A 22994-nucleotide genomic window follows, 5' to 3' on the forward strand; every position below is an offset into this window, starting at 1 on the left:
CAGAATGGTATAGGATCTCCTGCTTGAGCAGCAGGTTGAACTAGAAGACCTCCAAGATCCCTTCCAACTCTATTGTTTTGTTATTCATATCATTATTAAAAAATCATGCTTGACTTAAATGAGATTCTACTTAAAGGAGATTCTTAACATTGGGTGATTCTTGTATTCTTCATCTTGACATTGTGGGTTCAGTTTGTCTCACAAGGATACCCTGGGTAGGGAGGACTATTGCTACAAGGTGATGTGTTAGGGAGTTTGCTTCAGTTTTTGTTTCTGAGATATTTCTTCTTCTTCCCTGACAGGTTTTGAAATTGTTCGGATATGTTCCCACTGACTTCTTCATGCCATTGCTGCTGAATTGGCTGAAATATTCAATTAGTTCCATCCCAAGACATTCTAATTAATATGGCATTGTAGCTGTGGAATAACATAATAACTGTAATCATTAGGATAATTTCTATCCTCAACTTGTTGGCGTTCACAGCTGACAGCACATCTTTAATTAACACTTGAGATATGACTCTGAGATAAATCATTCTTCTTTCAAATGTATTTGATCTCCTTTTTTGTTTGTTTCTGTAGCATATGTAAGAAATAAACTGGGTTGGCCAGCATTTAGCTCCTGAATTTACTGTTCGAATTATTAATTTGTTTTTCTTGTTGTGTTCACTCAGACAGAAAATCAGAGAAACACTTAAGAAGGCTAAGGGTAAATATAATAGCAGTTTCCAACTACCGGTATGTAGAAAGCTGTATTCCTAAAGAGGAATGTGGCTATGTTGTATGTAACTGTGAACCATCATTTATTCTCAGCCTCTATACAGTAGTTTGTTTAGACCATGGTAGACAAATTGGAGCATCACTTCCTAGTGATTTCTCAGCAAAAACAAGAAAGAATTAAAAATTGTTGTGTTAAGCTGCACTTAATACATGTGGTGGGGGGAATAGTAAGAAAACCAGCTCTCAAGGAAACATCATGCTCAAAGAGAAGGGAAGATCAAACTGACGCAGATGCGTGTGCATCCCCATGATACGTAAAGTGCACTCAACACATCTGATGACTAGCCAGCATCATACTGTATAGAGCTGCTAGGCACACCATTGTTTTATACTCCTTCGATTTGAAATGGATTGGCATGCATCAATCACACAGTGATCTATCTCCTTGCACTCTAACCATGCTTTGTTCACTCATGCACACACTTTGTCCTTGACGCTGCCATCGCTTTGTAGACAGGATCTTAGGCATTGGAATCGGTCTTCACTAGATCTTCACTGCTGACTTGTATGGCGGCAGTGCTCAGGCTGGTCTCTAAATATTCAGTCTTTTTGATGTAGATCAGACATGTCAAACACAAGGCCCGGGGGCCGGATGTGGCCCGCGAAGTGGTTTCATGTGGCCCGCGAAGCCATCCTGGAAACAGTGAGGGAACGGCCCCCACTGCCTTGGCCCTGGCCCAGAGACCCTCCTTCTGCCAGAGACCCTCAGATCTGTCCCACTCCTGCCCAGGCCCCCATAGGCACCCTTGATGTGAACGATGTAGAGCTGGCCATGCCCACCCAGTAGGCCATACGCACTCTAGCCACGCCCACCCAGTATGCCACGCCCACCCAGGCCATAGCCACCTGGCCCCCGGAGGGCAACCGCAATGCTGATGCAGCCCTCAGTGAAATTGAGTTTGACACCATTGTAGATCAATGATATTGCACACATGCTCAAAAAGGACAGGTCTTGTGATGTGACAGTATGATGCCGCTTTTATCAATTGGAAGAGATCAACAGGTCAGTACCAACTTTATTTCTTCCCTTGTTGTGTTTTTCCTACATTGAATAAGGAATGTGTCAGATAGACTGAACTGTACTATTGAGACTTACACATTTCAGAAGAAATGTACAGTTTTCATGGAATTTCTACCTCAAATCAGTGGGATGTTATCAGCAAAGGTGACTCTGGATGAACAAGAATAAAAAAGAACTATAAATGAAACCATTGCTTTTATTTATTGTTCTTTTTGATTCTGTAGAAAACATTAATAAATATTGTGAAAATAAAAATCATCACATCATCACAAAGATCGTGTATCATTTGCCCAAACCATTCTTGCTTAACATCAAGGTACATTGAACATAGAATACAGAAGAACAGAGTTGGAAGGGATCTTGGAGGTCTTCTAGTCCAACCCCCTGCTCAAGCAGGAGACCCCATACCATTCTGCACAAATGCCCATCCAGTATCTTCTTGAAAACCTCCAGTGATGGAGCACCCACAACTCCTGGAGGTAAGCCATTCCACCAATTAATTGTTCTCACTTTCAATAAATTTCTCCTTAATTCTAGGCTGGATCTCTCTTTGATAAACTTCCATCTGTTAGTTCTCGTCCTGTTCTCAAGTGCTTTGGAGAATAGGTTGACCCTCTCTTCTTTGTGACAGACCCTCAAGTACTGGAAGATAGCTATTTTTCAATGTTCTTTAATCACTGAATCACTGAATGTTCTTTAACGAGGAGGAGGAGGAGGAGGTGGAGGAGGAGGAGGAGGAGGAGGAGGAGGAGGAGGAGGAGGAGGAGGAGGAACCGATTATTAATTCCATCCTTAATCTGAGCATGTGATCTGTGAGCTCTGGAATAAAAACAGATTAAAGGGCTGAGGTGAACTAAGACCAAATTTAGACTAAAGCTGAAGTGGGAACACTATATCATTTTACCTTTGGGGGAAAAAAAGCATATATCCTCGCTTTCTTTCTGATTCATGCTTTTCACTGTTTGACGAATATTATTCTTGCCTATTTTTCCCCATATAATTTTAATGGTGATTGTCAGAGAAACCAGGCTGTTCAGATCTTTAGTCAGGCACCCTCAGGGCCTAATTAATTTTGAAAATCTAACAAGCTGGTAGTTATTTTTTTCTTTTGGCTTGATGCTAGGTTTCTATTCCTCAATCCATCAAGTATTTGAGGATTTTAAAAATGGGTGCCTGCCATAGGCAACGGACAACTTGTACATCATGTTGCCATTATTCAAATTGGTTGATTGATTTAAAGTTCCACAATTCTGGGCAACTGACAATAATGTAAAAACCATCGTAATAAAATTAAAACATTTTTTTAAAAAATGCCAGGACTTACAGGCTGCCTTTAGATGTTGCATGATGATGTTGTCACACATGTCTTCATTTTGGCACTGTGGTGATTTGCTGCAGATGCCACTAACATCCTCGCAATATGGTTTTTTCCCATGGATGCCCCATGAAGATTTCTGTGACTGACTAACCTGATCAGTTAAAAATCCATCGTGAACCACAGGATTGTATTTTAATCTGGCAACAGAGAGCCTCCATTTTCATAGGCCTCTTTTTCTTTCCCCACTGTAAACTTTCTGCCACTGAGCCTACGGAGGGCCAGGTAGGATGGGTTTTGTAGTACTGGTAGTCCTCGATGTATGACCACAATTGTGCCCCAAATTTTTGTTGCTAAGCGAGACGATTGTTGAGTGAATTTTACGACCTCTTTTGCCACAGTTGTTAAATGAATCACTGCAGTGGGTAAATTAGTAACGCACTTGTTAAGTGAATCTGGCTTCCCCATTGACTTTGCTTGTCAGAAGGTCGCAAAAGGGGATCACATGACCTTGGGACACAGCAATGGTCATAAATATGAGTCAGTTGCTGAGTGTCTGAATTTTGATCGCCTGACCATGGGGAATGCTGCAAGGATTGTAAATGTGAAAGTGTGAAAAATGGTCTTAAGTCACATTTTTCAGTGCTGTTGTAAGTTCAAACGGTCGCACTGACAAACTAACCATGGCTTTACCTTCTTTAATTTAGCCTACATTTTGAGTGTAACCTTGTAAGACCTATAAAGCCCTAAATGGCTTGGGTCCGGGATATCTGAGGGAATACCTGCTGCCAGCATCAAGCTCCCTTCGTCCAGTGCGCTCCCACAGGGAGGGCCTTCTCAGGGTGCCGCCGGCGGATAACACCCAGGGGGAGGGCCTTCTCTGTGGGTGCGCCTGCCCTCTGGAACCAGCTGCCCGTGGAGCTTAGGACCGCCCCTGACCTTCGTTCATTCCGCCGGGACCTGAAGACCTGGCTCTTCGAGCTCTCTGGCCCAGGCTGAGAATTTTTAACTGAGGTTTTTAGTTAAGGGATAATTTAATCTGTTTTGTTTTTTAACTTTTGTATTTTGTACTGTTTGATTTTAAATACCCTGTAAACCACCCTGAGTCCTTCGGGAAATAAATAAATAAATAAATAAATAAATAAATAAATAAATAAATAAATAAATAAATAAATAAATAAATAAATAAGAATGGAATGCTGAAGTTTTCCCTTAGCTACCAACTCTGCTGTAACTAATTGCAAGATAAGAATTTTCTTGGGCTGAATAACAGAAACTTTATTCAACTGTGCAATTCAAGAAGCTTCAACTTAGGTGAAATAATATCTTTTTCCAACAAACTCTGTGGGACTTTGCTAACGTTTTCCTTTTTTGTACTTAATAAAATGCTCTTTTCGATGGCTATGCTCACGTATTCTTGGATGCCTTAATTCTTATCATGCAACTGGACAGGTGATTATTTCTACCCCAATCAACTTTTACTTTGAAGTTTTTTGTTAGGCTAACTATAAAACTAAATGTATGACATTTTTCCAGGTTCTCTCCTTAATAGAGAGACTCCTCTTTATTAAAGTACTATTGCTATTAAATGATCTTCCAACTCAGTTGCTCATCAGAGGGAATGTACTGAGACAGAACCTAAGGTCAAATTTGGCCATCAAAAGTACTGTTTTTCACACAAGTGTTGAAGCCAGGTGATCAAAATTCGGACATTTAGCAATTGGCCTGTGTTCATGATGGTTGCTGTGTTCTGGGTGCCTGTGATCACCTTTTGCTACTTTCTGACAAGCGAAGTCAATGGGGAAGCCAGATTCACTTAACAATCATATTACTACCTTAAAAATTGCAGTGATTCTCTTAACAACTGTGGCAAGAAAAGTTGTAAAATGGGGCAAAACTTGCTTAACATTTCTCTTGCTTAGAGATGGAAATTTTTGGCTCGGTTGTGATCATGTCAAGGACTACCTATGGCAGGGGTAGGCAACCTTGGCTCTTTTATGACTTGTGGACTTCAAGTCCCAGAATTCCTGAGCCAGCCAAGAAAGAAAGAAAGAAAGAAAGAAAGAAAGAAAGAAAGAAAGAAAGAAAGAAAGAAAGAAAGAAAGAAAGAAAGAAAGAAAGAAAGAAAGAAAGAAAGAAAGAAAGAACGGAAGGAAGAAAGAAAGAACGGAAGGAAGGAAGAAAGGAAGGAAGGAAGGAAGGAAGAAAGAAAGAAAGGAAGGAAGGAAGGAAGGAAGGAAGGAAGGAAGGAAGGAAGGAAGGAAGGAAGGAAGGAGGAAGGAAGGAAGGAAGGAAGGAAGGAAGGAAGGAAGGAAGGAAGGAAGGAAGGAAGGAAGGAAGGAAGGAAGGAAGGGACATTGTTACAGGAATGCAATACTAACCTCATATATTATGCTCTGTATCCTTTTGTTTAATTTCCCACATTTTAACTGTGCTAGCTACTGTAATAACCCCCTGGTGTATATATTTAATGCATATGCATTCTATGGCACCAATGAGGTTACCTAGTTGGGAAATAAAAGGTCTGCAGGCAAACAACCAAGCTCAGAGAGCACCAAGCATATAATACATATGCATTATATGCAAATCAATATGTTGTGCATATGATCATATAAAATGTGTTTTTGCAACGCTGAAGCAAAAAGTGTCATGGTGAAAAGGGAAAAATATGAATTTATTTGCCTAAAGTGATAACTCATCTTTCTAACCACAAAAATTGTTCTAGGCTAGTATTTGCAAGATGTACATGAATTAACTGATATAAGAGTCAAACTATGTACACTCCATTTCTAGAATTAATAAGTTGTGCCTTTTGCCCCCCAAATGTTTTCAGGATACTGTAATCATGAACGTAAGGGGAAAAAGTCAGAGCTATACTTTGAAGACCCCTGGAAGAAGGGTGTTTCCATAGCATTCTTAATTAAATGAATTATAGGTTAAGATTGTCTTGACAGCAGATTGTCAATAATAATAATAATAATAATAATAATAATAATAATAATAATAATAATAATAATAATAATAATAATAAATTAAATGTGCAAGAAATAGGAAATAATACGACTGCTATTCTCTCTGCTGAAAAATGAAAAAGCAAAGTTCCTTGCCTTAAATCTTCAAAAGAATAAAAAAATGAAACATTTCCTGCTTTTTCCACCCACTACTATGATGCCACTGAAACTTTTTTTCCAGAGGGCAATACATTTCTAATTAAACATTAAAAATGCTAATAAAGTTAGAAATCAAGAGGAGTGTGGTTCTCGGTTGAATCCATGAAGCAAAAAGGAAATGGGAGGGAAGAAATACAAAAAGTGTAAAACTAGCTTCCTAATGTTGAGAAAGGGTGGTGTTACATTTTTCTCCTCTCCATCACCCATCTTTTCTTTCTCCTTCCTTCCTTCCTTCCTTCCTTCCTTCCTTCCTTCCTTCCTTCCTTCCTTCCTTCCTTCCTTCCTTCCTTCCTTCCTTCCTTAAAAGGTAAAGGTTCCCCCACACATGCGTGCTAGTTGTTTCCAACTCTAGGGGCCGGTGCTCATCTCCGTTTCAAAGCCGAAGAGCCAGCGCTTGTCCGTAGACGTCTCCGTGGTCATGTGGCCGGCATGACTGGATACCAAAGGCTCACGGAACGCTGTTACCTTCCCACCGTAGTGGTCCCTATTTTTCTACTTGCATTTTTACATGCTTTCGAACTGCTAGGTTGGCAGAAGCTGGGACGAGTAACAGGCGCTCACTCTGTTATGCGGCACTCGGGATTCGACTCGCCAAACTGCCGACCTTCTGATTGACAAGCTCAGCATCCTAACCCTTGTGTACAGGGTCAATTTAATATTTTTTAATTCGGTTTTAACTTTTGTATGTTGGATTTTTTAATTCCCTGTAAACCGCCCTGAGTCCTCAGGGAAAGGGTGGTATATAAATGTAACTAAATAAAATAAATAAATAAAATAAACCCAGTGAGCCACCGCGTCCTTCCTTAACCTAACCCTAACCCTCCCTCCCTCCCTTTACTCTTTTGTTTTCTCTTGTCATCTCTCCCCTCTCCTTTCCTCCCCTTCTGCCCTCTCCCCTCCCCTCCCTTCTCTTTCCCTTCCCTTTCGGCCTCTCCTCCTGCCTTGTCCTCTCCTCTCCTTACCTCCCTCCCTTCCTTTCCTTCTCTCCCTTCTTTCCTTCCTTCCTTCCGTGCTGTCCTTCCTTTTTCCTCCTTTCCTTTCCTTTCCTCCCTCCCTCCCTCTTCTTCCTGTTTTGCAAATTCTTAGAAGGGACCAGAGCCTAGCCTGCTTCGAGCCTAATCCATCCCTCGTGAAGTACTTTTTTAAAAAAAATATCAAGTTTTATTGAAGAATTTTATACAGGAGTAAAAATTATATAAAAGAAAAAGAAAAGAAAAGTGGTATATAGATAAAGAAAAGAAAAAGAGAAAAAGAAAACAATAAAGAAGCAGCTTCCAATCTTCTTTACAGCAGTTACAAATAAAATTATCATCAGTCCTCTTCTGTAAGGTTACATCCTAGTTCCCTACTTTCCATTTTTTTTCTCTTTTCTAATCCTCAGGTCCATAAATCACCAGCGTTTTGTTTTTGTTTTTTTTTCCATTTTCAGCAAAAAGTCCATAAAGGATTTCCAGAGATTAATAAATATACTTGTCTTTTTCCTAATCAAAAAAGTTAAATTCTCCTTTTCTGCAAATTCTGTCATCTTCAGCAACCAACGTTTTTTTTTTTTTCTGAATCTTTCCATCCTGGTGCATCTAATAATCTCACTGCAGTTACCATATAATAAAACTTTGTGAAGAACTTTTTAATATTAGAGTTGGGGCCTGAAGCTTTCAAATGTTGTGTGGAGCACTTCTGTCTCAGAAAATCATAGAAAACATTCTGTTCTGTTGAAGTAATTTAGAGAAAATCAGCCGATTCCTACGCCTACAAATTAGTTTGTGAATTTCAGAAGACTACTGAGCCTTGCCTATTTAGACATTCACCAAAGCCTTCTCTGCTTAAAATCAAGGTATACAGAATTTCCTTAACTTTCCCAGGAGGAGGAAGGGTGGGGAGGAGGAGGGGGAGGACAAGGACGAGGACGAGGAGGACGACGAGGAGGAGGAGATCTGGAAGAAGAGACAATCCATTCAACAGAGTTCACTCATTCATTCATTTTTATTTATCAAATTTGGAGACTGCCCATCTCCTTCTCAGAACAATTCTGTGACCAATTTGGCATATGTTCCAGAATGTAAGAGTAAGTTTTCCACTCTAAGGAGGACATTTAAACTCCAGACCTTCTCCTTCTCATAGGGTAAGTGTTCCTCTTTAATCTTCATAACGATTTGGCCCTGCTTTATTAATTTCCCATTAAACCAATTCCTATGGAGATCTAATATTCACTCTTAAAGCAGGGCTATTCTAGGCACATTAACCTCCACAAAATAATTGAAGGCTAGATTTTAGAGGACGGCCCTCTCGGTGTCACCTCCCAAAAAACTAATATGTCTTTCACTGGCATGGAATATAATGAGGTGTTCAAATATAGAAAACTGAGTTACTGCTTCTTTCACTTTGAACATTTATCTAGCCAGGTCCTTCCAACTCCTTAACTGCACTGCTTATAATTTATTATTGACCTTGTTTTACCAAGATCAATCTGTCAGGAGGCTATCTGTTAAAATCTTTATTTTATAAGTCTTGAGTTGCATAGCACATCTTTACATGCACAAATTACACAGTATTGTAAATTGTGTGTATTTGAGATGTACGTGTGTGAGTGTCTCTTTTGTATTGGTGTGTATATGCAGGATTAGTTGCAATGAGTAGATGTTAATGTGCACATACACTGTGTGTGTGTATCTGTGGGTCTGTCTGTATGTCTGTTTCTCTCTTCATCCATCCATCCATCCATCCATCCATCCATCCATCCATCCATCCATCCATCCATCCATCCATCCATCCTGCCTGCCTGCCTGCCTGCCTGCCCGTCCATCCATCCATCCATCCATCCATCCATCCATCCATCCATCCATCCATCCATCCATCCATCCATCCATCTATCTATCTATCTATCTATCTATCTATCTATCTATCTATCTATCTATCTATCTATCTATCTATCTATCTATCTATCTATCTATCTCCCATTTAAAGGGGGGGGGAGAGGAAAATCTAGGATGATATTTCCCCAGTTTAAAGGCTGTGTTGACTATGACTACCAGCCTGAGAAATAAGATAATGGTTAGATTTGGTTTGAGAAGGAAGGAAGGAAGGGAGGGAGGGAGACTTCGTTTGCTTACTACCTGGTGGTTGGTTTAATCCTCAGTGGTTTAATGGTTTTCTGGGGGGAAAAACAGGTTGATTTCTTCTGCCTGAGCAAATGGGATTTCTCAAACATTCATTTCCAACTTTTCAGCCTGTTTTCATTAATCTCAAAAATTATTGTGAGAAATCTTGTGTAATGCCCTCATTGGAGTTTATAGAAAATGTGGGAGGCCAGAGAATCTGCAGGTCCCTGGAGAACTTGCACAATGAAACTGGGGGAACTGCTCACACACCATCTGCAAATTAAGGAAAGTAGAGAGAAAAATCGCACCCCAGAGAATTTAACTTATATTTTCCTCCATTCTTTGGTTGTATCATAGCAGCTCAGAGAAGGATCAGAACATTTGAAAAGACACCTTGCAAACAGCTTTTAAAATTAGAATAGGTTCTATCCCTGTTCTTCCTTGGGCTGTTAGTCTACTGTGTAAATAGTATCAGAAGATTCTTCAACTTGCAATCATTCTTAAGTGACCCTTTAAAGTTACAACAGCATTGGAAAAAAAAGTGACTTACATCCATTAATTGCACTTTTGAGGGCCATCTGTAATAACAGTAGTCCTCAACTTACAACAGTGACTTTAGTGACTGTTAGAAGTTACAAGGACACTGAAAAAAGTGACTTACAACTAGCCCTTGCATTATGATTTGGGCACCTGACAACTGGCATGTATTTACAATGATTGCAGCCTCCCAAGGTCATGCGTGATCACCATCTGCAACCTTCCCAGCTTCCTTCCGGCGAGCAACATCAATGGGGGAAGGTGGATTTGCTTAATGACCATGTGATTCACTGCAGTGAGACACTTAACAACCATGGCAAAAAAAAGGTTGCAGAATTGGCTGCAATTCACAAGATCTTCTCTAGCAATGGAGATTCTGATTCCAGCTGAGGTGGTAAGTAGAAGACTACCTTCATAATTGTAATTCAACATTTAAATAATTCATAAAAATGGATTTGGCCAAAGACAGGTAGTCCTCAACTTAGTTTACTCTGTTTTGTAACCGTTCAGAGTTACAATGGCACTGAATAAAGTGACTTATGACCGTTTTGCGTACTTAAGACTGTTGCAGCATCCCTGTGATCACGTGATCGAAATTTGAACACTTGGAAACTGGTTCATATTTATGATGGTTGCAGTGTGCTGGGGTCACGCGGTCCCCTTTTGCAATCTTCTGACAAGCCAAGTCAATGGGGAAGCTGGATTCATTTAACAACCTTGTTACTTACTTAACAACTGCAGTCATTCACTTAACTATTGTAGCAAGAAAGGTCGGAAAATGAGGCAAAACTCACTTAAACAACTGTCTCACTTAACGTCAGAAATTTTGGGTTCAATTGTGGTCATAAGTCAAGGATTAGCTCTATGTGTGGAAGCCTAATCAGCCATAAATTCTTTTGGGTTCTAGAATAGAATAGAATAGAGCTGGAAGGGACCTTGGAGATCTTCTAGTCCAGTTCTCTGCTCAAGCAGGAGGACCTATACCATTTCAGACAAGTGGCTGTCCAGTCTCTTCTTAAAAACCTCCAGTGATGGAACACCCACGATTTCTAGAGGCAAGCTGTTCCACTGGTTAATTGTCCTAACTGTCAGGAAGTTTCTCCATAATTCCAGCTTGCTTCTCTGTTTGATCATTTCCCATCCATTGTTTCTTGTCCTGCCTTCTGGTGGTTTGGAGAATAATTTGACACCCTCTTCTTTGTGGCAATCCCTCAAATACTGGAATACTGCTATCATGTCACCCCTATTTCTTCTTTTCTTAAAACTAGCCAAACCCAAGTCCTGTAGCTATTCCTTATATGTTTTATTTATTTATATTAAGAGAGTCTCAGTTGGTCTACGCTGGGACATACAAGGAATTAGACTGAAGATGATGATGATGATCCTCCTCCTCATCATCATCATCAAATCACAGAAAAAGCAAAATGCACTTACATTTTTGCCAAGAAAACCTTTTGCCAAGAATTTCCTCAAGTCACCAGAAGTCAAGCTTGATTTAAAGGAGAGAGGTCTGTATGTGCATACCCATATGCACATCGTATATTTAGTCGCATTTTAAAATGTGCACTTTTTAAGGGTGGTTTTGGTTAAAATGGCAGATTGATAGGAGTTGAAATGGAACTGCATAATAAGTTAACATTTGAGGGAAACTCTAAATAATTCGCGGGCATGTTCCTTAAAAGCTAAGTCGTGTTTTAACAAATAGGGCCTCCAGCACTTTTGTAATGAAAGAGTCATCTATTTTCAATTGCTTTTCACTGAGGTTTTTAGAATGCCAGCTGTTTTATATCTAAATCCATTATAAGGTAAATCTTCAGGGCTCAGAATGGGTAAGCTAGAAGAGCCTTGGGGTGGGTTACTCCTATGTAGCCTTTTGCTGTGAATCAATCTGGGATGCTCCTTAGTTCTCTGAGCTGCTCCAGAGGATGAAATGCCAGAAGAGATTTTAGAGTACTTTTGGAGAAAAACAAAAAGTTATGGGCATGCCAAATTATGCCCACTTTTGTTTTGTGAGCTGCATGGGTTTCAAGAAGGCTTTTGGGTGCTCTTCTGAATAGTGGTTATTACACACACAAGAAAGTGTCCAGAGAACAGCAGAAAAGATGATAAGGGTCTGGAGATGAAAAAAAATATGATGAACAGTTGAGGGAACTAGGTATCTGTAGCCCAGGGGTAGGCAACCTTGGCTCTTTTATGACTTGTGGACTTCAACTCCCAGAATTCCTGAGTCAGCACGGCTGGTTCAGGAATTCTGGGTATTGAAGTCCACAAGTCATAAAAGAGCCAAGGTTGTCTACCCCTGGCCTAGCTTATCAAAGAGAAGGATTAGGGGGGAAGATGATGACTGTCTTTCAGGACTTGATGGGCTGTCATAGAGAAGAGGGGATTGACTTACTGTATTCTCCAAAGCACCAATGGGCAGGACAAGAAGTAATGAGTGGGAACTTGTGAAAGAGAGATGCAACCTAGAAGTAAAGAGAAATTTTCTGAGAACAATTAATCAATAGAGTAGCTTGCCTCCAGAACATCACTGGAGATGTTCAACAATAAACTGGACAACCATTTGACAGGGATGGTATGAGGCTCCTGTCTTGAGCAGAAGGTTGGACTAGAAGACCCCTGAGGTCCCTTTCTGCCCTATGATTCTATGATTCTAAAAACCCCTTCATTACATAAGGCCTGGTTACCTAAGGATCCCTTTGTCTCCTGTGGTTTCTGCACATCCTACATGATTCAACAGCTTTGGTGTGCTTTGAATCCAATTTAACTAATAGGACTCAAAGGACACCAATGCTGTTGAATGACACAAACAGTGTGACCTGATGGGACCCAGGAAGTGGGTCTTCAGTGTCATAGTAGCTATTCTTGGGAATGATTCTTCCTCCTCCTGAGTTCCATATGGCCCCATCTGTACTATATTGAGGCTGCCTTTAGATCTTGGACTAGAGTGTTTAGTGGTGCTCTTATTGGATGTTTGATCTGTTAATGTTGGTATTCTTCTACTAAACATTTGTGTTTGTATTGTTTGTGCAGGTGATTCTTGACTTACAATCATTCACTTGGAGACCATTCGAACTTATGAGGGGTCCTTGGTGCCCTCTGAGCTCGCTTGTTTTCTTGCAGACATTTCATTACCCAAACTAGGTAACATCATCAGTGTTAGTAAGGAGTGTAGTTTGCTGTCAATTTATATTCTAATGGCTTGCTTGTCAGTGTTGATGGGGGTGGTCTTAGATATTCTTTGGTTGGGCTGTTTGCTGTTAGCTTCTTTGGCAGTTTCTTGATTGGGGTATTGTTTTCTTGATTGTTGGTCTGATGTTAACCTTGGAGTTAATCTATGCTGTTCTGGGTACATTTGAACTTACAGTGGCACTGAAAAAAAATGACTTACAATCAATCCTTCCATTTATGACTGTCACAGCATCTCCACAGTTGCGTGATCAAAATTTAGATGCTTGGGAACAGAGCATCACGTCAGTTAAAAACCAGGATCCACGAACACCGGCTGGCAGTCAAACGCCACGATCCCCAATCCTTAATCTCTACCCACACCAACACCAAACAACCCCAGTTTGATTGGAGCAACACTAAAATCATCTGCCACGCTACCACCTGCCACGCTCATGAGTTCATCGAAGCCTAGCACTCCACAAGCAATTCCATCAACAGACACACTGACCTACAACCAGCCCATGAACCCCTGAGAATCCAAATCAACCACACAGCCAACCAGAGAGAAGCATTGACCCTCAACCAACCCACACAAGCCTCCCCACCAGCTGTTCACCTCCCGATGACTGTCACGTGATGTGACCTCTCCATCACAAGACCCATCACAAGCCTCTCACTGATGACTCACACCTGACCCCTCACAAGACCCATCACAAGACTGCAAGACCCACAACACACCCACACCAGAAGCCCTTATAAACAGAAGAACATGGACACTAACATCCCCTCAACTCCACTGAAGATGTTACCTATCCTGGTAACGAAATGTTCGGAAACCTACCCATAAGCTCACCCTCATTTACAACAGTTGCAGCATCCTGGGATCTTTCCAGCCAGCTTCTGACAAACAAAGTCAACTAGGGAAGCCAGGCTGATTTAAAGACCACACGATTCACTTAAAAATTTCAGCCTTCCACTTAGCTACTGTGGCAAAAATGTCATAAAATCGAATATGATTCTCTTAACAACCCCTTTACTTAGCAATGGAAATTCTGGTTCCAATTGTTTTCATAAGTTGAGGACCAGCTGTATTGTTTTATTTTAAATTGTTTCATATTATGTGGTACCCTAATTTGGGCTATGATCAGATACTGTAGCTAATTAAATAAAGTAACAAACGAGTATATATGGAAAGGCATGCAACAGAAAATAAGAAGTAGCATATTTAATTGGATTAATTAACTGGCCCAGCCTTCTCCCTCCCCCTTGCTTCCTGCTCCACTTCTGACCATCTTTTTAATTTCGTATTATTGTACTCCCATTGTTTACTTTTATTGTTTTATTATTGCTTTGCTATTGCTATGTTTACATTTTTTTATCCATTTTTTCCTGTTTTCTTGTTGTTGTAAGCTATCCAGAGTATGCCCACAGTGAGATGGGCGGCAAATAAATTTAACAGATAAATTCTGCCTGAAAGCCACAACATAAATTCAAAACACTGCCAGAAGAAATTCTCAAGCATTCCAGGGACAGGAGAGAGAGAGGGGGGGGGGGAGAGAGAGGGAGAGAGAAAAAACAGGAGCTTTTTCACAGATGACAAGTTTTAATTAACAGTGAAATCTGCCTCTTTTCCTCGATGAAAGAATTATCTGTTTCTCTACTGTACTATGCTTCCCTACAAACCTATGCACGTGGGTGTGGAATATGTTTCTGCTTTGATTTTTACAATGATTATGCAGATTTTTTTTAGCTCAGCTGCTGTTTATGTTTGTATTATTTTTACTGTCATGTGTTTTTGTATAAGGGTCAGCCTCTCAATATCATGAATTTGAGATGCGCAGCCATATTAAATAAATACATAAATAATCTAGAGATTCTTTCTCCATTACTGTTAAATATAATCAGTGCTTTTTTTGTAAAAGAAAAAGGTGCCGGAACTCACATATGTCATACAACCCGCCTTGCTTACCCTATAAGGTTCCATCCAAAAAAGGTGCCGGAACTCCGTCCTGAGCGTTCTATGAGAAAAAAAGCCCCATAATGAATATATGGATATTCAGAGGATACATTTCTCAGACTTATTTCTCAGACTCTAGTAGAAGCTAGATGATTGGATAGATAGATAGATGATAGATAGATAGATGATAGATAGATGATAGATAGATAGGTAGATAGGTAGGTAGGTAGGTAGGTAGATAGGTAGGTAGGTAGATAGATATAGATAGATAGATAGATAGATAGATAGATAGATAGATAGATAGATAGATAGATAGATAGATAGATAGATAGATACATGAGAGAGAAAGAGAGAGAGAGAGAGAGAGAGAGATGTGTTTTCTCCTCCATATTTATCCTTCATGGAAAAAATATATATTCTAAACCTAAAAACTGATTTTAACCTAGGTTGGGGTTAAAAAGAGGCATAAAAGAAGCATTGAAATGAATGTGACAGAAGTCAAACTTTTTTAAAAAAGCAAACATTATCCTTAGCATTAGAGAAAGGTGGAAGATAATTCAGCCAATAAGTCTTTGTTGCCTTTCTTTGTCTTCCCATTGAACAAATCAATCGGTCTTGTATAGTAGAAAGCATATCCTTTAATGAGCATTCCTGCTACAGGGAGGTGATTGACAATTTTTTGAAGGACTGAACAAGACTTAGGCACAGAGGGGACAAGCCAGATCTCAGGGGGAACTTGGGAAGGAGTTCCCCTTCCCATTTCAGGTCTTTCTGTGGGAATGAAGGGAAATGTCAAAAAGTAGGGGAAAGCGATTTGCAATGAAAGCCAGGAAGACACTCACCGAGTCTCTTGGCTGTAGTCCCTAAGTTAACTTCAATGGCACCACATGCCACCCCCACCTCCCAATTTCTCTGGAATCCTCTTCTCCTTTTGAAAGTGTTTCTAAAGCAAATTCTTTGCCATCACACTGAATGAGAATTGATTGGGGCACGAATTTGAGTCTTTGAGTGCTGTTGTTACTGGAGACGTGTTGGACAGTTTGTGATTTGACAGCACTGCCTTTAAAGAAATTGATTAACACAGCAAAGATGAATAAAAAAGCTAGGCTGGTGGAATAATTAAGTCAGCTCTTTTCTCTTTTGTATTTCTTTTTTTTTAAAGTAGAAAAATGAGTAAGATTTCTAGCCTCTGACACGGCAAAATGCTCTTACAGATTGCTTGCAATGGTTTCTAATGCTCCTTTTGGTGGAAAACAAAGGCAAGTGTTACCGAAGCAATCGCTAAGTTTCGGTCTTCTGCGCGAAAAAGCATGCGGCGGGCTAAGTTTTATCCTGGGTCATTGAGCTGGCTGATTATTTTATTTGCCAGTGTCTGTTGGGTAATTTGGTTATACTGAGATTCATGCATTTAATTTTGGCACCTCGCTGCTGGGAAATTTCTGTAGGCCCGTGGCCTTCATAAATGGATTGATTGACTTAGAAACTGGTTGAAAAAGTTAACATATTCAGCCACTGCAAGAGCTGAAGGAGCTGTTGGTAAAGGCTCTGTCTCCAGCATCCACCCTAGATATTTTATTTATCTAGAACATAGAATGTAGAATAATAGGGATGGAAGGGACCTTGGAGGTCTTCTAGTCCAAATCTAGACATTTGCCAAAACCCATCCTTTGCTTAACATTAAGGTACATTGAACATAGAATACAAAATAACAGAGTTGGAAGGGATGTTGGAGGTCATCTAATCCAACCCCCTGCTCATGTGACTGTATTTTGGATACTTAACAAATGGTCCACATTTACGGCCATTTGCATCGTACCATGTGTGTGACTGTGATTTACAACATTTTTGCTGAAAACCGGTGTTTAATTCCAGTTTTCATCAAAAAATAACTCACAGTGAACAATGAACAATGGGTTCACTTAATCACACTGGCATTTGTTTGGCAACCACCACCAAAAAGGCCGTAAAATTGGGTCAGTCATATGTTGAGCCACTTTATGACCATCACAACTTATGACTGGAATGGGCAGGCTCCATTATGATCATAGTGTCAACGATGCAAACATTGGATGTTCCCGCTCTGACAACTGATGAAAATTGCAGCCATTTTCTCTTTCCTTTTAACATGCTTTTTCTGGTATTTAGAATTCAGGTTTAGAAGGGGGGTTGGGATGAAAGCCCGAGCTCAACTAGCCATAATAATAACACTGCTTTGTGGGAACCCAAGGATGAGCTGAAAACATTTTGGTGGGCTGAGGAGCTGTGGAGAAAGCCCGTGTTTTAGGCTAATTGGAGAATGTGATTTAGAACAGCTTATTGTGTGTGGGATTTGTACTTTGTTACTTTGTATCCTGGGGAAGGAAATTTAATTTTTGGATTCAGCTATGTAGTGCCAATACGTTGTTTCCTGAATAAAATGTTCTTTAAGGAAGTATTTATGCTTTGAAGTTCTTTTGATGGGTTTCATCTATTGGAACAATGACATACAGGTTGAGGACTACCTGTAATGTTAAGCCATAAAGAGTAGAGATCCCCATCTGTGCATCAAAAATCACGGTGACCACATGATGGTAGCAAGGAGATACAGGATACTCTATTTTGCCACCTAGCAGTCACTCAGATATTTTCTTGTTTGTAATCCAGATATGGCAACTCTTGAAGCTACTTTGTAGAACAACAGAAGCATCTCAATCCACACCCATTTCCAGTACCAGTGCAAAGCATCCACTTGGATACATATCCCTCCAGCAGTTCTAAGAGTTGCAGGATATGTCTCTTTAATGTACTATTCAAATGCAGAAGCCTTTGAACTGCTAGATCAGGCTGGATGGTGGACGCAAAAAACCCGAGATAAATTGTTTTACATTTTCACATCTTCAGGAAGAATCATGTTGCCTTTGCTGTGCAAAACACCTTGTTCAAAAATATTGAAGCCATCTTTCCTAGATCTAATATGGTTCAAAATTATAGACAGTTTATAACACTGTGCTGTTTATACTGGCTGGGGAATTCTGGGAGTTGAGGTCCACACATCTTATTGATGGCTTTGTAATTAAAGATTCCCTAAACCTTTATGACAACACAGGGGAAAACTATAAGATCTGATTTGAAAATTCAACTATATTTTAGATTATTGGTTTCCATAAAGCATTGTCTTTTTGTTGTTGTTAGAACCACATTTTAAATAGTGAAAATAAATTCTTCCTAATTTTTGTTGAATATCTTCTTCTGACTATCTTGAGAATATGGTTTATGTGGTTTACGACAAAGATTTTGCACGTTCTGTTTTGCAAATGGCTATTGTCAATTAGGTACATTTTAATGTTTATATCTTCTGCATTTCATTTTTCTGTTGTTTCTCAATATAGAACTTAGAGCCTAAGCAATTGGCAGTAGGGACACAGTGGCTCAGTGGGTTAGGATGCTGAGCTTGTCGATCAGAAGGTCGGCAGTTTGGCGGGTCGAATCCCGAGTGCCGCGTAACAGAGTGAGCACCTGTTACTCGTCCCAGCTTCTGCCAACCTAGCAGTTCGAAAGCACGTAAAAAATGCAAGTAGAAAAATAGGGACCACTATGGTGGGAAGGCAACAGCCTTCCATGCGCCTTTGGTGTCTAGTCATGCCGGCCACATGACCACAGAGACGTCCTTGGACAAGCACTGGCTCTTCGGCTTTGAAATGGAGATGAGCACCGGCCCCTAGAGTCAGAAATGACTAGCATGCATGTGCGGGGGAACCTTTACCTTTACCTTTAATTGGCAGTACTTAACTATCCTTGATTGATCTCTGGAATAGAATTGGTCCTAGTCTTTAGCTTGACCTCTTTGGTATTGTTCTGTCTCCAAGGCTTTTGCTGCTCTGGCAGGATAGAGTTAATTTCTTTCTGTTTAGCTAGCTCAGGGGTAGGCAACCTCGGCTCTTTTATGACTCATGGACTTCAACTCCCAGAATTCCTGAGTCAGCTGACTCAGGAATTCTGGGAGTTGAAGTCCATGAGTCATAAAAGAGCCAAGGTTGCCTACCCCTGAGCTAGCTTATAGGTAAATTTGGCAACCTTAACCTTACTGGCCAAAGTAGGTACAGCATGTTCCCTCCATAAGGAAGTGTTTAGAGATTTTTACTTACATCCCTTTTCCTATCTCATCATTTCCTGTTACAAGCATTGATGAGAAAGAGAAGGGAAGTGAGGTCATTCCAGCGTCCATCTTCCATTTAGAGAAAGCACTTAGTTTTCAGCTGCAATCTCGACCCATCTGGGGTTATTGCAGGTAAGCCATGTATCCTTTCATACCTTTATTCACTTTAGCTCCTGAGTGGTGTAGGGGCAGTTATATTTTTTAGCCTAGACAGAAAGTAGACCATGTTATAGCTAGTTGTCTCTTTTATGGAGCATGACTCCTAGTTGTTATGCATGTTGTAATCACATACTATTGCTTATTTTTTTTTTTACATTTTACTGGATCTTGCAGCACTGAATAAAGTTTAGATGGTGAAATACTGTCTCCGTTATTGAATGGCAAGAAAGGTTAACTGCCCGGATAGCTTTCCACAGAGCCACAGGTTTATGGATTAGCGAGTCCAGGACAGGTATTCAAAAGTCTTTATATGTACCTTATTTAGTGTCATGATCCACATCTCTTAAAATGAATGCACTCCACTTATTTAATTATTTAAGGGCCAGAAAGCCATTGTGTTTGCAATGTTTCTAGAATTGTTGTTGTTATTATAAGCCAATTAAAGAAATAAGTTTATGAAAATAATTTCCACCAAATTAATTTCATTCCTAAGACTATAATCGCCAACACACTTACCTGGGAGTAAATCTCATTATAGTTGTCAAGATTTGCAGCTAAATACACACATACAGGATTATTTTGTAAATAGGAAATAGCAAGAAACACTGAAATATCTTCATGTATCATATCCCAATTGGCAAGCAAACTTTTAAGAAATGGCGGAAAAAAAAGACAAAGACAATTTTTTTCCCATTAATTTGCTTCACTAAAAATATTTGACAGGATGAGTTTGAAACAAAAGAACCAACAAACCAAAACCCCAGGGGAAAAATACACATTTGAATTGCCAAAAACCTCTATAAAAATGTTTGATACTCTTGAGAAAATATTGCTAGTAGGCAGTAAGGATAAGAGACACTGTTGCTTCCCGCCCCCAGCCACATTTCCCAGAATTAGCAGTGCACAAAAATGTTAAAATTTGTAGCCATTTATAGAGAAAAGGACACACACAGGCAGAGATGCTAATGGCTTTTGCCTCGGTTTATAACCTAATTTCCATCCTTCATTGCTTGCCTTTCATAGCACTTAGTACCCTGAAGACTGTCCAAGTCTTAAGAATTTGCATTCATCAGCAGACTCTGTGCAAATCTTTCTTTTAAATGCTATAAAATCCTGGCCTTTTCTTTAATTTCATTATTCGGTCTTTCCTTAACAATGCAGCAAACTGGCTGCAGGGCATCATCTGCGCAAATACATTTTTGGCAGCCCTGTAAAGTTCCTCTCACGTAGGGCTTTATCCACTATCACAATAAGCTGATCTATCACTTCTTTCATTTCCTTTGTGAAGGGTTCAAACTCCTTCTGCTTGGCTCCCGACCGCTTGAAATTCCCGTCTCGGTTATTTTCAACACAGAGGAGTCGATCGTAAGTCACTGTGAAGTTCAGAAATTCAACCATTTCCCTCAGCTTGGGAAGAAGGGCTTCTTCTAATTCTTCGTAATGAACCACGAGGAGACGCTTGCCGTATTTAAGCCAGTCGAGCACATGAGAGGCCCACCAGGAAGCATAGCTGTTTACAAAATCAGGCCATTCTGTGGGGCAAGAAATACCATAAAGATGTTATATATGCCTGCATAAGTGGCTTTTTGGAGCACTGTGCAAGGGTTAAAAATTGCACCTTCTTGAATCTCGTCAATTAACGGTCAGCACTAAATTGGCACTTGATAAGAGTCAACAGAATTCAAGGGGGCGTGGACTTGGAGCATTTAAGGTTTAAGGTTTATTAAATTTATATGCCGCCCTTCTCCCTGAGGACTCAGGGTGGCTCACAACAATAACAAGTTAAAAGATATAAATACAAAAATTAAAAGAGGATTAAACAATATAAGAAATAAGAACAATTTAAACCAATAAAAACCAAATTTAAAAACCATGATCAGTCCAGGCCCGCTTGTTGGAATAACCAGGTCTTTAGGTCATGGCAGAAGGACCAAAGGTCAGGGGCCATCCACAGCTCCGGGGGCAGTTCGTTCCAGAGGGTCGGTGCACCCACAGAGAAGGCTCTCCCCCTGGGGGTTGCCAGCTGATGGCACCCTGAGGAGGCCGACTCTGTGGAAGCGAACCGGGCGATGGGAGGTTGACATTGGCAGCAGGTGGTCTCGCAAGTACCCCAGGCCTAAGCCACGTAGGGCTTTAAAGGTGATTATCAGCACCTTGAATCGCACCCGGAGGGCAACAATAATGATTCTAGGCTGATTAATCACTTGATTCTGCCCCAAGCTCTGCCTGCTCTTCTCTTACAGTAGGTAGCCATAGAATAGTCATAGAATAATAGAAATAACATTTGAAATAAAGCGTTTCAGCTGGCTAACATAAGAGAAAGGGTTTTTTCTGCAGTAGCCCCACATGTCTGGAAAGGTTTGCTTCAAGGTTAGTCATAGGAAGGATTCAATGAGGTCCAATCTATGTTAAAAATGATAGCAGCTTCCAATTTATTTGTGGGCAAGAAAACAACTGCTACTCACTCACTTTGAAACCCTTTACATTCTTTCATTCATTTCATTTCATTTTATTAAATTTATATGCCCCCCTTCTCCCTGAGGACTCAGGGCGGCTCACAACAATAAAAATTAAAAAACATAGAGTAAAAAATTTAAAAGAAAATTAAGCAATAAATACAAAATTACAAAACAATTTAACCCAGTAAAAGCCTAATTAAAAATCGTAGTCAGTCCAGGCCCGCTTGTTGGAACAACCAGGTCTTCGGGACACGGCGGAAGGACCGAAGGTCAGGGGCTTATCTCAGAATGAATTAATCATCTGGGGAAGTTGCTGAGAGATGCTATGGGTCTATTTGGCAATGATTCTAACTGTCGCCATCTCAAACTGACCCCAATCCTTCCATGGTACGAAGAAATATTCCCAGGGCAAAAATGATCACAAGAGAACTAGCTACCCTGTTTACCTTTACTTTTCCAGTTCTGATCTGTGGCATATCCAAGATGGCCTGCACACTTCCGGTTGAATTCCGCCACCAGCGATTTGTACGGGTTGCGTATCAGTAAGATGGCCGCATCAAACATTTCAATTTCCTTTCTGCCACTCTCATGTGTTTTGACACAAATAGTTCTTCTGCTTCTCCAATGGTCCTTTTCTCCTTTGAAACCTGGGCAGGATGTAAAGACTGGTGTTACTATTTTCAAAGACTTAAAAATTCTCGGATATATGTTACAGAATAAAATGCTTTCTTTTCTATTATTCCTCCCCATTCATTGACATCATCTGGAGAAGTTCACCTACAAATGCACATAACTGTGATCAGGTGGTAACCCAAGTCAAGTCTTTCCTATAGTTATCTGAGTTTCCATTCATTGAGTAAAGTGAAGTTTGTGTTGACATTAAAAATAGCCACTAAGAGCTTGGTTATTTTAAAAAAATGGTGTGTTTTTAATTGTCTATGATTTAAATTAATTTTCATTCTGAATTTATTTATTTATTACATTTATTTGCTGCCCATCGTGTGGCTGGGTTATGGCATAAAAATATTTGAATCACCAAAGATAAATATTCCTGATACAATAAAATGAAAACACCATCAAAGTTAAATCATTAGTTACAAGACGGGGAAGGAGCAAGCCAGACTTGGGGGTGAGAGGGGGAGGTGGGATTGGTTGTTAATTAATCAACCACCTCCAGTGTGATGCTCCCCCG

At 40.1% G+C, this 22994-nt stretch overlaps 1 protein-coding gene across 5 annotated transcripts in view; it reads right to left on the minus strand.

The window, feature by feature from the left end:
- Window positions 1–20031: 20031 nt before the first annotated feature.
- The window catches only part of WSCD1 (WSC domain containing 1), a 62365-nt gene continuing 59402 nt past the window's right edge, over window positions 20032–22994 (minus strand). For all 5 annotated transcript variants that reach the window (XM_081333814.1, XM_081333810.1, XM_081333811.1 and 2 more), the window contains 2 exons: window positions 22249–22449; window positions 20032–20875 (listed from right to left, as the gene is read on the minus strand). In XM_081333814.1, coding sequence (XP_081189940.1) covers window positions 20523–20875; window positions 22249–22449 — 554 coding nt within the window. In that variant the 3' untranslated portion in view covers window positions 20032–20522. The remainder of the gene's footprint in view (window positions 20876–22248; window positions 22450–22994) is intronic.

This window comes from Vipera berus, assembly GCF_964194415.1.
Source record: "Vipera berus genome assembly, chromosome: 1".
NCBI classification, from domain to species: Eukaryota; Metazoa; Chordata; class Lepidosauria; order Squamata; family Viperidae; genus Vipera; species Vipera berus.